Source organism: Condylura cristata, unplaced genomic scaffold, assembly GCF_000260355.1.
Source record: "Condylura cristata isolate star-nosed mole 26May11 unplaced genomic scaffold, ConCri1.0 scaffold00009, whole genome shotgun sequence".
NCBI classification, from domain to species: domain Eukaryota; kingdom Metazoa; phylum Chordata; class Mammalia; order Eulipotyphla; family Talpidae; genus Condylura; species Condylura cristata.
In genome coordinates, this window is record NW_004567110.1 from 43511479 (window position 1) to 43526086 (window position 14608).

The following is a 14608-nucleotide window of genomic DNA, read 5'->3' on the forward strand; positions in this document are numbered from 1 at the left end:
TTCTTTTTTTTTTTAAGATTTATTTATTTGTGCATACAGAACTGGGGTACAGGTCAGAGGCTCAGAGTGGGCGAGAGGCTTCACCAGAGACAGAGTGGGGAGCAGAACAGGTAGATTGACGAAGTACACTGCTGAGGGGAGCAGCGGGCGGGTCAGGAGAGGTCTACCACGCCATGTGGTCACCTCCGGGGCAGGTGGGATTCGAACTCATGCAGAAGTGGCTTTAGATTCTCAGTGCAGTGCTTTAACCCACTGCACCACCAGGGAGGGCCCCCAATTGACTGTTCTTTTTTAAATTAAGATTTTAAAAGAATATTTCAGGTTCACTGAAAAAAATTAGTAGAAAGTACATATGTCCCATATGTTCTTAGCCTCTCCCATTGTCAATATCCCCCACCAGAGCAGTATGTTTGTTGCATTGATGAGCCTACATTGATGAATTGTAATCACCCAGCACCTGTAGCTTACATTCTTGGTGTTGTATATTCTATGAATTTGGACAAATACATAATGACATGTATCATCATTATGTTATACCAAGTATTTTCACAGTCCTAAAAAATCCTCTGGTTATACCAATTTATCCTCACCCATGTCACTGTCTCATTAAAGTGTCTCCTTCTGTGTCTCCCAAGTCCCTGGTACAAGTCCAAGACCAAGCATGCACATGTCTCTGTTCCATATGCATGCTTCCTCCATCCTCTTCTTGATCTCTTTATTTCCTTCTCCCAGTCTTCTCTAGGTTCTCCTCCCTGCTCAGCCTCACTTTTCCTTAGGATGGGGCAGGGCCCCTAGAACCTTCCCTTTCCCTGGAGATTACTCTATTGCAGGATTATATGCAGTGTAGCTATAACATAGATAAGGAAGATGATGAAAGTATCTTAAATTTTCTGGGAGACAATTGAGATGTAGCTATAAAAACTTTAAACAAACAAAAAAATGTTGGCCCTCCCTGGTAGCACAGCAAGTTAAAGCATAGCATTACAAATCTAGCCATGGCTGCTTCAGCAGGAGTTCGATTCCCAGCCAGGGAGGTGACCCACATGGCGTGGCAGACTTCTGTCTTGCACACTTCTCCCCTCAGTCTGCCCGTTCTGCTCCCCACTCTGTCTCTATTGAATCCTCTCACTTCCCTTGCACCTCTGGCTTATACCTCAGTTCTGTATGCATCAATAAATATTTAACAATATATGTATTTTTAAAAAGGTTCCTTTGATCTAATAAATGTACCACTGTGCTCTCCTGAGAAAGGAATAGATATAACAGCATTGACTTAGAACTAACGGTACACTGTTCACTTAAATTACTGTTCCAGGGAGAAATTGGACAGTGTAATGTCAGTAATAGGGAACTTGTCTCTCAAGGTAGTACAGAAAATTGGTATCACTTAAATAATACTATGTAAAGGGAATATATTCTACAGATATAATTACCTCTGAAAATTCCTTATCAGAAGTTATATTGGTTTGTGTCCTATCTTAATGTATACCACAAAGCTAGTTTTTACTTCAGAGGAGAATTGATGCTTCTTTAAGAGCCATGATGTGTGAACAATACCTGTTTAAAATTGGAACCATAAAGCAGTCAATCCTCACAGGAATAAAAGAACTGAGACTTCTGACATGTCCTTAATCTGGGGTTTGTGCTTATGATTGGAATCATAAACACTGGTGGTATGAATTTATGTAAATAAAGTATGCAACTTGATCAGGTATTGCTTCTATCGATGAAACTGCAAAATGACTAGAATGAAATGTACCCCCAAACCTTATGATTATCTTTGGGTTGTTTTGTTTATGCTTTTCTAAATGTTCTATATTGAACTTACTTTATAGTTAGTAAAAATTTATTTAAAATTTTCCTCTACAGTGTTGAAAAATTACTCCTTTCACCTCAGAAATTAGGATTACTGAGATAATTGTTTAACTATTACTTAAAAGCTGTGTTTGAGTAGGTCACATACACACTTATGATACATTTTGTGTCCTAGAATTTGCTAAGTCCTCTTGTTTTTCCCTGGAATGTCACTCTGCATGGTGGATGTCTGGGCAGGAATATAAAATGCAGTGATGCTAGGTAGGATCAAATTTATTAAGAAATAGGGTTTTATTTGGGTTTTGATTTTTAAATGAAACTGTAGCATTGTATTTAATTTAGCATGTACTGGCTCTGATGTCAGGAGTGTGCTAGGTCTGTCCTATACTACAAGGTGAATATACATTTCTTGTTGCAATTTTAGCAGTTTATTTTTGAAGATCTATTTTGCAGTTGATGTAGTTAAAACAAGAGGGGTAAAATGCTTGTTTTACTTGTTTAAAATGTGGCCATACAGCTAGTTAAGGAGAAAAATCTGTTTGATTTGACTGTAAAATGCTGCTTCTTGGGTTTGTGGCCATATCTTTTATTATCATGTATGGTGCTCACATGCATTCATAAAATGAATAGCTATGCTATTCATAACTAAAGAATCTGCTTTAGTTGATTGTTTTCATAGTGGGGACATTTATTCTTTTACATGCTCCGAAGTCTATAGTGTGGGGGTTGGCAAATAAAGCCCCAAGCTTGTATTTTCAATTTTCCTTTTGTTTCTGTGTATTTAAAATAATAAAATCTTAAACATGACAAGTATAAGATTAAAGGAATGGGCTTGTGTACAATAATTATAAGTGACAGAACTATAATTAAGAACTCATTTTAAAACTCTGGCCCACTTTTTCTTCTAAATGCTGCCTAGTCATGTTTGTCATCATCTTCCCCATTCTTCTGTCCCCACCCTCTCCCTTTTAAAGTTGAGGACAAGATATTGTATACCGAATATAATAAATCATATTTGTCTCATGATTGTTATATATGGGGGTGAAATGCATAGAAAGATTCCATAGCAATCTGTTCTGGGCTTCATTAAGCAATTAAAATGTAATGGTAAGTAAAGGCCATATGGAGCCTTGAATAGCCACACCAGAGTTAAGTGGTCTGATGTCAACTTAACTTTCTTTTTCCCACTTAGTTTTCGGAATACTGTGAGGAAATTGGTGTGAATGGTACAATTTTCTCTAGATATTGTTGATACCTACTTCCCTTTTTATTTCTAACTGATATCAGAAAGATCATTAATGTGATATTCTCTATAAAATCTTCATAGTCGTTGTAGAAAAGAAGAGTCTTTTGAAAAAAATGGTAGTAAAATTGTGTAAGAATTGGAGGCATTTTGGTGCCACATGCTTGAGTTTGGGTTGTTACTGTTTTCAGACCTACTGTTGTTAAAATTTGGCTCTATCCTTGTCTAACTCGCTAATCTTAATCTAGTCATTTAACCCTTAAGTATCATGAGAAAGAAATAACACCAGAGGTGTTAATACCCACTTTTACAGTTGTTGTATGGATGAAATATGCCATTACACATGAATGATATCTCAGTGCCTGACTTAAGTGAAGTACTCACTTTTCCCATTCTACTTTTCACCCCAATTTTTTTATAAAGTGTTTAATTTAATTTTTTTTTTTTTCTGTTCTAGGTGGATTGTAGACATGGAAGGTGCACCAGGTACCTTATATGAAGGGGAAAAATTTCAACTTCTATTTAAGTTTAGTAGTAGATACCCTTTTGACTCTCCTCAGGTAACTGCCTTACTTTTAAATTTTTGTTATGTTTTAGATTATATAGCATACTGCTCACTGCTAAGTTTTTACTTGAGTTAGTAAAAAGACATTAGAATTATATGAATGGATTTGGTCCTTTACCTTTTTTGTAATGTAATCAATATCTTATGAACATTTGATAAATGTTGATGATAAAGACAAGTAGAAAAGGGAAATGGGAGTATTTTGGCTTTTATAGAGCATTCAAGAAAGATTATGTTGAGAAGGTGGCATTGGAACAAAGATCTAAAAGTGGTGATGAGTAGGTAGTATGAAAGAAGTGAGGGGGAAGAGTAGGTAAATATAGAACTCTAAGACCCTGCATCTGAAGGATGTGTAGTGGTTCTCTCAAGGGCTAAGTAGGCAAGGAGAGCTGTAAAGGGCATATTTGGCCTGAAGAGTCCATCACAGATTATATAAGACATAGGTCATTGTAAGAGTTTCGACTTTTACTGTGAATGAAATGGGACTTTGCAGGCCTGTAGTACAGGAATGATTCTACTTGAAATTAAAGAGAAAAGTCTACTGTGTGGCATTTTGACTATTGGACACAAGGGTACCAGGAAGACCAGATTGGCTATTACAGTACTTCAAGCAAGAGAGGACTTGTCCTCAGAAGGTTAACAGTAGTTAACAGTAGAAGTATGGAAGATGACCTTTTTTTTTTTTTTAAGATAAAAAAAAATTATTTATACAGGAGCTGGGATATAGGCCACAGTGTGTGTGTATGTGTGTGTGTGTGTGTTTGTACACTCACGATGAGAGAGTTTGTATGTGTATTCACCAGAGACAAGAGTGGGGAGCAGATAGTCAGATTGATTAAAATATACAGCTGAGGGGAGCAGCAGGCAAGACAGGAGAGGTCTGCTACTCGATGTGTGTGACTTCCCTGGCCGGGATCGAATTCATGCTTCAGTGGCTGGCCATAGCTTCATAGTGCTTTAGACTTAGCCCCTTGTGCCAGCAGGGAGGCCCAGGTGACCTTTTTTTTTTTTTAATTGAGGTAACATTTGGTTTCTATCATTATTTATGCATTAAAAGTGTAGTATTTCCCCTTTGGTGGTATTACCACACTATACCCACCACATAGACACCCATAGCCCACCATTATAGTCCATTTTCTGCCTACCCACTTTTTCCTTATACTTTCCCCTCCCCTACTGATAACCTTAGTTCTGTAGTCAGCCTTATGTGGTTACTTATTAGTTTGACTTTATGTGATGGAATGTGGCTGTATTTTGTACCTATGTTAGAAGTTGAGTCAACAGAATTTGCTGAGGGATTGATGTGGATTATGAATGAAGGCCTCAAGTAATACCCTATGATGTTTGGCCTATGAATTGGAAATGAAAGTACGTTGAAGTATGTATCATATGGTAGTGACCAGTTTAGAATAATGTTCGAAGGCAAAGATAACTGTTTGCACTGGTACTTAAAAAACAAAAATTTGACCCTCCTTGGTGGTGCATTGGATTTAAGTACAGCACTAAGAAGCTAAAGCCGCTTCAGCATGAGTTCAATCCCTGCCCCGAAGGTGATCCATACGGAGTGTCAGACCTCTCCTGACCCGCCCCCTGCTCCCTTCAGCAGTATACTTTAACAGTCGGCCTGTTCTGCTCCCCACTCTGTCTCTGGTGAATCATCTCATCACCCCTGCATCTCTGTACCCCAGTTCTGTATCCTGTACTCCAGTTCTGTATGCATAAATAAATAAATCTTTTTTTAAAAAAAATTTGAAAATTGGGTACGCATGAAAGGAGATGCCTTTTTCAAGACTTGTCAGCATGTGTCATAGCATTATGTGTAGAGAACAATGGACATTTGCAACAGGAGAGGAAAGTGGAAGGCTATTTTGGGGTCTGTTAAAGTAGATCTTGTAATATGAACGAGTTGGAAATTTATCTCAAGAAACTGGAAAGAGGTATGTTCAGTCTCCATAAAACTATGAGCTTACTCAAGCTTTGTATCTTTACTGTTTTGCTTTTTCTTTCTGCCTGCTTCCTCACTTTACCAGCCTTTCCCTTCTTCAGCTATCTACTTATACCCCACTTCCTCTTTTAGAGCATCATATTTGAGTGAAGGAAATCAGAAACGTATCTGTATTGTACATGTCACTGTTAACAGTTGTTTTTAAGCTTTTCCATTCTAATTTTGTTAAAAAGATACTAGGCATTTTAAAAAGTGTAGGGGATTTTTTTTTTAAAGATTTATTTATTTATGCATACAGAACTGGGGTACAGGTCAGAGGTGCAAGGGTGGTGAGAGGATTCACCAGAGACAAAGTGGGGAGCAGAACAGGATGACTGATGAAGTACACTGCTGAGGGGAACAACGGGCAAGACAGGAGAGGTCTGCTGCACCATGTGGATCACCTCCAGGGCAGGGATCGAACTCATGCTGAAGTGGCGTTAATTTCTTAGTACTGTGCTTTAACCCACTGCGCCACTAGGGAAGGCCCGGAATTTTTTTTTTATGGGGAAGAGGATATTGTTTTTTAGTCCTGAAACCATGCTGGTGGCTAAACCATGCTAGAAGAGATGCTAAAAATATACATACTTTGATTGTAAAGCTTTAGAAATACAGAACAAAAGAATAATCACTTTCTCCTTCCCATTTTTTTTCTCTTTTCTGCTCATGCCACCTTAACTCACTCTTTTTGTTCCATTGCTCAAAATTCTCTTGTTAGAGAGATACAGAACCTGTTTTTATCCTTTCTTTCAGTCCTGATCTGACTGTCTCCACTTTTCCAGGTGATGTTCAAACTTTCCAAAATCCTAATAATTTTTATTGCTTTAAATTGTTTAGTGTCTAGCACATCTGACAAGAAGAAAGTTTACTTTGAAGTGTAAATCCTATTCATTGAAACCTTGGAAGATAAAAGACTTATAGGCTAGAAGAAAACCAGGGTATAAAGGAAAGAATAGTTGTCACCCAAGAGAATCCAAGTTTAGTTTCATTATATTCAGCAATTTTCTCTTTGCCATACATATATATCTGTTAATTGTGGAAAATCATTAATATTGATGCTACTGATACATATTAAAAGATTAAAAGGTGAAAATTGAACTGAAAGTTATTTTAAATTTCTTATCCCTGGTAACTTTTGTCAGATAATCTACTATTTGTGTTAGAGTATACATAACACCACATTTTATTCCTAGTTAGGTATCTGATTTATTACAGTAAAATCTGAGCTTATATATTCAGTTTTTATAGTTCCCCATTAAATAGTCTCATCTTCTTATGCTTTTAATGAGAAAATATTCCCTCTATTAATTGTCCCTGGAGAAACTTTAGTATCCATATTACAGATTGGCTTTCATAATTATAGCCTGTTTTGTACTATTTATTTTGTAAGTACTTTATTTTGACCTAACTTGACACTATACTAAGTGCTTTACTTTCTAATTATTTCCAGAACACTAGTCTAAACATAGTCATATGTCTTCCACATATCTCAGTATTGTAAGCTTATTCAGTATTGAGCTACATGTTTAGAAATTCTTACTATATGCTTCAAATTAGAAACATCTAATCTTTACCCATTATTTTGTTCCTATTTGTGACTTTTGGGTTAAATATTAGTAGTTGTATGATAGATAACGTATTCAGTACCAAAAGTTATACAGCAGTTGGCTTGCTTATAATTTTTGTTTGGATGTGCAGTATGCACTCTTACCTCCTCAATTAAAGGGGTCCTAAGTATATGGTTGGTTCAGCTCTGAACTGCTCTTGCAAATGAGCCACACTAATAAGGGGATATTTGGAATTTAGGGACCGCTGATGAAACTGCTTCCAGTGCAGATCCAGAACTTCAGGTGTGATTTACATTCATTAGAGTGAAGATCCTTTTCTAAAATTGTTGTTTGACTTCTTTCAAAAAGCTTGTCTCAAAAAAATTCCGTAGTATCATTTCACTTTTTTGGTTTATATAATGGAAATGTATGTAGTCTTTATTTATTAAATATTTAATCTGTATGATCAGTTTGAACAAATATGTCTAAAGTGAATAAGTTACCAAAGTTGTTACTGGGATTTCATATTTATTGTATTCAGTTATATTCACTGTCTTTCACATCACATCTGTTTTAGCTACTTGGGACTTATTTGAACTCTGGAAACATTTTATCTCAAGTTTTCAAAACCCACTTCATTGCATTAAAATAGCTAAAATTCCTACTTCTTCATTTGATTTATGCTGTGTATTAAGTGAGGAAGGTTAAGAGTGTGAACCAGAATAGGAGAGTTTGCATCAAAACTGTGTAAACTACTTACCACCCTTTTGTGTGAGTGAACTGTTTGAAAATCCCTTTTCTTTTATTTCAGGGATTCATCTCTGACATGTATATCCACCCTTCCCATATTTAGGCAAACTTCTAAAATTCTTAATCAGGCACCGTAGACCCTAGGGATTGTCTGTAATAGGTACAGCTTACTAATTTACCCTGTTTTTAGTGGCTAAAAATTTCAGGCTGGCTGCATTTGCTCAACCTGCAGCCTGTTACAAATACCTGCTTGTTTGTTTGCTTGTTTGTTTGTTTGCTTGCTTGCTTGTTTTTATAAGAAAGTTTCTGAGATCTGATTTATTTTTATTTCAGTTACCTCAAAGTTCAACATGGTTTCTATGTTCTTGATTTCTGGTACTCTTCTCAGGTTATAGAATGTCTACTTCTATTTTCTACTGCCACTTAGACACATGCCTTTTCTTCTTCCCTGATTGCCTTTTGGTTCATGCACACCCTTGAGTCTCAAACCTTGTGAATTAGCTTATAATAATTTATTCCCAAAACAACACTGCTTTCCTTCAGTTCTGTGAATTGTGAGTCAAAACTTGTTGATAAACGTTATTTTGCTGTCTGTGTATATTCCTTGATGGTTGCTGATAATGTTGATTCATTTTTGCCATTTTGCCATTTTTGATTCATATTTGGCACCTTCAGGTCATTATTCTACTTCTGAAAAATGAGATCTTGACTGGAAAGCAAACTTCTTTTAAAAATTAATCATGGCCAGGGAATAAGCTGTTAGGTTTTGCTTGTGTGTGTGTGTGTGTGTGTGTGTGTGTGTGTGTGTTTAAGATTTATTTATTTTATGCTTACAGAACTGGGGTACAGGCCAGAGGTGCAGGGGCAGTGAGAGGATTTACCGGAGACAGAGTGAGGAGCAGAACAGGTAGATGAGAAAGTACACTGCTGAGGGGAGCAGTGGGTGGGTCAGGAGAGGTCTGCCACGCCATGTGTGTCAGCTCCCTGGCCAGGGATTGAACTCCTGCTGCAGATGCTTCAGAGAGCTTCATAATGTGGTGCTTTAACCCATTGTGCCACCATGGAGTGCCATTGCTTGTGTTCTTTAAAAAAAAAATTTATTTTTACTTATTTATGTATGCAAGAACTGGGGTGCAGGCCATAAGTTGGGGTGATGGGGAAGACAATTCACCAGAAAGAATTGTGGGGTGCAGTGTATTTCAGTCAGTCTTCCTTTTCTAAATCCCAACTCTGTCTCTGGTGAATCCTCTCACTGCCCCTACACCTCTGGCCTGTATCTTAGTTCTATATGCATAGATAAATAAATCTTTAAAATAAAAATACTATAGCAGTCAAATGACATTTTGCAGCAGAATGAGTACCACAAAGCAGATGTATATTTTGTTGGATTTGTGAACTCCCAGATACATCTACAACATCTAGGAAATCAAATGCATACAATTTAACACATTAAAGCTCATATTGATGAAAAATAAAATATAATTTTAAAAAGAATATAGATAGATTTCAAGGTGTAGAATTGTAAAACCCTTTAAGCAGTGCCTTTCTTTTGCAGAATGACACCAGAACTAATTGATATGAATGGTATGTTTCAAATAAGTCAGTCTTCTGCAATCAGGCAGGGCATAAAATGACATATTTTATTTTGGGACTTATATTTTAGCAGAAATGGAGGGTGGATAATTAGAAGTTAGATAGGTAATTAGAAAACACTATTTTTCCTTATGTTAGCTTCAACTAAGGAAACAAGTCTCATGTTAGTAGTAGTATACTAAATAGAAGACTCCTACTTATATGAGAGATTGTTTTGTTAAAATGTAAGATTGTAAGTAAGTAACATTTATAGGTAGATACTTAAAAACAAAACCCTAGTCTTTATTAATTTCCCATAACATATCCCATATTAAGCTGTGGCATCTCTTTTGTCACACTTTGTTCACTGGTTCTCTTTTTTGCTCCTTAAAGAAAAAAAAAAGTTATACTTAGAGCTAATACATTTTGTCAATTTCTGTCATAACACAGCATATTCTAAATTCTGCTAAGAATATACTAAAATAAGATTAAGCTTTAAGTACATAATAGGTATGCTAAAATCCTGCTAAGATACTGAGGTAATTTGCAATACTTAAAGATGTAATTCTGGATTGAGAGCTACTGGTTTATATTTAATGAGCTTTACAAAAGCCTGTGATAGGGCCCTCCCTGGTGGTGCAGCAGGTTAAAGCACAGCACTGAGAAGCGAAAGCCACTTCAGCAAGAGTTTGATCACTTGTCCCAGAGGTGATCCATATGGCACAGCAGACCTCTTCTGACCCACCTGCCACTGCCCTCAACAGTGTACTTCCTCAGTCTGCCTGTTCTGCTCCCTGCTCTGTCTCTGGTGAATTCTCTCACTGCCCCTGCACCTCTGGCCTGTACCCCAGTTCTATATGCATAAATAAATAAATATTTAAAAAAAAAAAAAGAAAGCTTGGCCCTCCCTGGTGGTGCACTGGTTAAAGCACAGTACTAAGAAGCTTAAGCCGCTTCTGCATGAGTTCGATCCCCGCCTGCCCCGGAAGAGATCCACATGGCGTGACAGACCTCTCCTGGCCGGCCCGCTGCTCCTCAGCAGTGTACTTCGTCGATCTGCCTGTTCTGCTCCCCACTCTGTCCCTGGTGAATCCTCTCACCCTCCGCATCTCTGACCTGTATCCCAGTTCTGTATGAATAAATAAATAAATCTTTTTAAAAAAAAAAGCCTATGATAACGACTGAATCCGGATTTGAAAATGAAGCCCTTAAATTTGTATTTTTAGCCAGATATTCTGGTGTTTTGTTTTTTCCTAAATAGGTGAGGTCAGATATAAGGACTTGCTATTAAAAAGCAGAATAGGGCCCTCCCTGGTGGCGCAGCGGGTTAAAGCACAGCACTGAGAATCTGAAGCCACTTCCGCATGAGTTCGATTCCCGCCTGCCGCCTGCCCTGGAGGAGACCACATGGCGAGCCAGACCTCCCCTGACCCGCCCACTGCTCCCCTCAGCAGTGTACTTCGTCGATCTGCCTGTTCTGCTCCCCACTCTGTCTCTGGTGAAGCCTCTCACCGCCCCTGAGCCTCTGGCCTGTACCCCAGTTCTGTATGTACAAATAAATAAATCTTAAAAAAAAAAAAGGCAGAATAAAAGTGGTACATCTTAATGGAGTATAGAGTTTAAACAAATACTGGTGGGCTACCTTTTATGTAAAAATAAATAATTTATTAGGCAGTAATACAAAAAATAATTTATTAGGCAGTAATAATTTATTAGGCAGTTTTTGAATGTAGTTTCTATCTTTAACCTACTTTGAACTATGCCTACAGATTCCTCAGTATATAATGTATTTACTTTCCTGCCTGTTCAGATACTTAGGTAGATTAGTATCAAATAAATACACTACTGTTAGGATGTATGTGGACTTAATAGGGCAAAGAAAAGATATCATAGATTTATTGCCTTTCAAACAGTGCTAAGATGGAGAAAGGAAAAACTTTAGACATACTGAGTAAAAGAAAAGGTAGAAAAAAACCCCAAGTACTGTTTTGTAACTGGGGGACTCACTTTTTGTTTTTTCACCTAAACACAGTTTATTAGTGATTAATAAGTAGTAATTTCTGTCCATTTTAATGACTAAATTTAGAGGAGTTGGAATGTATAGTATAGCTGTCACTTCCTTTTGCACATAGCTCTTTAGGTGATAGCATTGTTACAGGTAGAAGGGATGAGATAAAAGATGTTCTTATCATTCATATTTTCTTAACTGAATACTGTTATTTGGAATTTGAATGTATTTCATTTCTATATGCAGAGAGAAATGAGTAGAATTTGGAAAATGATAAATTGTCTTCACTAATCTAAAATGTGTGTTGTTAGAATTTTAAATGAGAACTTTTAAAAGTAATTATAAGACATTTTAAAAGGGAATACAGAGTGTTTAATCTGAGTTCATCCCGTACAACATAATCATTCAAAAAGTGAGAACAGTACTTACTAACTTAATGAGAATAGACAAGCAGTTGTCTTTTTTTCTGGCATTGATCTGGTTTGTTTTTAATTTAGATTTTAAAATTTAAATTGTGTGAAGAATATTTTTTGGTGATACAGAATATTTAAGTATTAATGGAATTTTATTCTTTCTTAGGTCATGTTTACTGGTGAAAATATTCCTGTTCATCCTCATGTTTATAGCAATGGTCATATCTGTTTATCCATTCTAACTGAAGACTGGTCCCCAGCGCTCTCAGTCCAGTCAGTTTGTCTTAGCATTATTAGCATGCTTTCCAGCTGCAAAGAAAAGGTAGGACTTCTAAGATTTTTTTCCAGGTAGAGAAATAATTTTAATATATAATTTAATGCTTAATTTTTTTTAATGAAGTTATAGGGAATGCTGTTTTAAAAAAATAGATGAAAAATTATTTTGATAATCTTTATTTAGTTCCAGTTAGAAGTCAGATTTATTGTTTTATATTTCTAAAACAGGAAGTTTCTGCTTATATTTTATGATTTTTTTGTTTTCCAGGTGTTTTTAAATCTGAAATTTTTTCCCATAACCATGTAGAGCGCAAAAGTATACAAGAAATTCTTGCTTCTAGATTTTACAGTGGAAAGCCCCATCAATAGCATCATAGTTCTTTCTTCCCTCTTCTGGCTTCCATTTTATCAATCTTTTATGGAATTCCCAGGAACCAAAGTTTTCTTATTGTAATAATTAGATTGAAAGAGGAAAAGTAGTTTACCAGTAGAGTTTTCTTATTCTCCTTTACTAAGTCACAGATTCTGTTTTATGGCCAGGAGGGGAAGACCAAAAAGAAAATCACATGATATTTAAGATATCTCTTTAAAGTATCTAAATCCTCTGTACATTCCTGGTCCTGTTGTCATTCCTGCTGAAGGATAGTGTAATACTACTTTTGCAGTTTAAAACCTCACTTCTCCATGAGAATGCATCCTTGTGTGTTCTGTTTAAAGGGAAAACAAAATTTCTGGCGACTAGGAACTTTATTTTAGAATTTAAAAAACATGGTCTCTGAATTGACTCACTTTTTATTAAAGTAGTATTTAGAGAATGTTTAAGAGAGTAGATCATTTTAATATGGTAGGTTATCTATCTACCTACTGTAACAAGCCATTGTTTGCAAAGTGATTTTTTTAAATTGTTAGTTATGTGAGAAGTTAACTTAGAAAAGTTTTTGGTCAGATAAGCATGTGAAAAAATGAATTAACTTTTTTACCAGCCTCCTGTGGAATTCCCAGGGATCCAGGCTTTCCTATTGTAATGATTAGGTTGAAGGAAGAGAAGTAGTTTACTAGTAGAGTTTCCTATTCTCCTTTACTAAGCCAGGTCTTATTTTCAGCTTATTAGAGTGTCTAATATGGTAGGTAGATAAATAACCTACTATATTAAAGTGTTCTACTCTCTTAAACATTCTCTAAATACTACTTTAATTTAAAAAATGAGTCAATTCAATGTAGAGACTACTTAAGACCTTAATGTAGACCATTTAATGTAGAATTAAGAACCTTTATTATGCAGTATGTACCATACAGATGGAGAAAAATCTTCTGACAGTAAACAATGTCCCACCATTAATTAAATGATGTTTTTTCCATTCAAACTATTAAAATGCATAGGAATAATAAACATTTCAGAATAGATGAAAATAAGGTATATGTTACCTAATGTTAGTATCACTTTTTAATATCAGTTAATTCTTTGTTTTTGACTCTTCTAAGCTGCATTTTTAAGGCTATAGTTTAACTTCAAGGACTTTGGAAATAAGTCTTACTTACTATATTTTCTCTGTGCAACCTACTCTAACATCTAAGTTTTCAACTTTTAGGTGTAGAGCAGAAAAGTTTGTTGCAACAACTTCTGTGTCACAGTTAGTGTTTAATATCTGTAGAAACGTGAGGCAGTAACTATAGGATTAACAAGAAAGGTTAAAAGATTAACACCAGTGATGTTAGCATATACCTCTTCTATGTTCCTTATCATAATTAACTTTTGTTAACATTTAAGTATAATTTGTTTTGAAAAACTAGAAAATAACTGTACTTTCTACTTTCTTCATCCTTTTCTAATCGTTACACTTTGTCTGCTACTAATATATTTATATACGAATCATTCCACTTAAATTATTGATAAAACATTATATATAATATGTTATAAATTGTGACATGTTCAACTTGATAATTTGGAAATAAGGATTATAGCAGCATTAGTTGTGTGAAATATAATAAAATTCTGACATTTTTATTAGAAACCTGCTGTGTGCTATTTTTATGTGCTAAGTACCAAGTAACAAAGCTGAAGTGGAAACTTGCTTTGTCATTGAGAGGATCTAATTCCACAAGAACATTAAAAAGTCTTTTAAGTACTCACCAAAAGCTATCAAAACAGGTGAATTTTTTTCTGCAATGGACTTGGTGCTGTGAGTTTCACTTTACTATTTGACTCTTTGAATACAGACTTTATATATTAAGTGCACAGGCTCATGTTTCAATATCGAATACAAATTTAAAATTTTACTATAGAAATTTGGGGACTTTGATTAGGGTAGTAATTCTGTCAGTTTTCATTTCAGTTTTCTTTTTTACAAGTAAATGGTGTTTTCCTAAGGTGAAGACATTGAAAATCCAGTATGTCAGTACATTTCCTAGATTAGAGATAATTTCTGGCATTGATA

At 35.7% G+C, this 14608-nt stretch overlaps 1 protein-coding gene across 2 annotated transcripts in view; it reads left to right on the forward strand.

The window, feature by feature from the left end:
• The window catches only part of UBE2W (ubiquitin-conjugating enzyme E2W (putative)), a 45060-nt gene that overhangs the window by 17751 nt on the left and 12701 nt on the right, over positions 1 to 14608 (forward strand). For both annotated transcript variants that reach the window (XM_012723071.1, XM_004679794.2), the window contains exons 3-4: positions 3516 to 3618; positions 12064 to 12219. In XM_012723071.1, coding sequence (XP_012578525.1) covers positions 3516 to 3618; positions 12064 to 12219 — 259 coding nt within the window. The remainder of the gene's footprint in view (positions 1 to 3515; positions 3619 to 12063; positions 12220 to 14608) is intronic.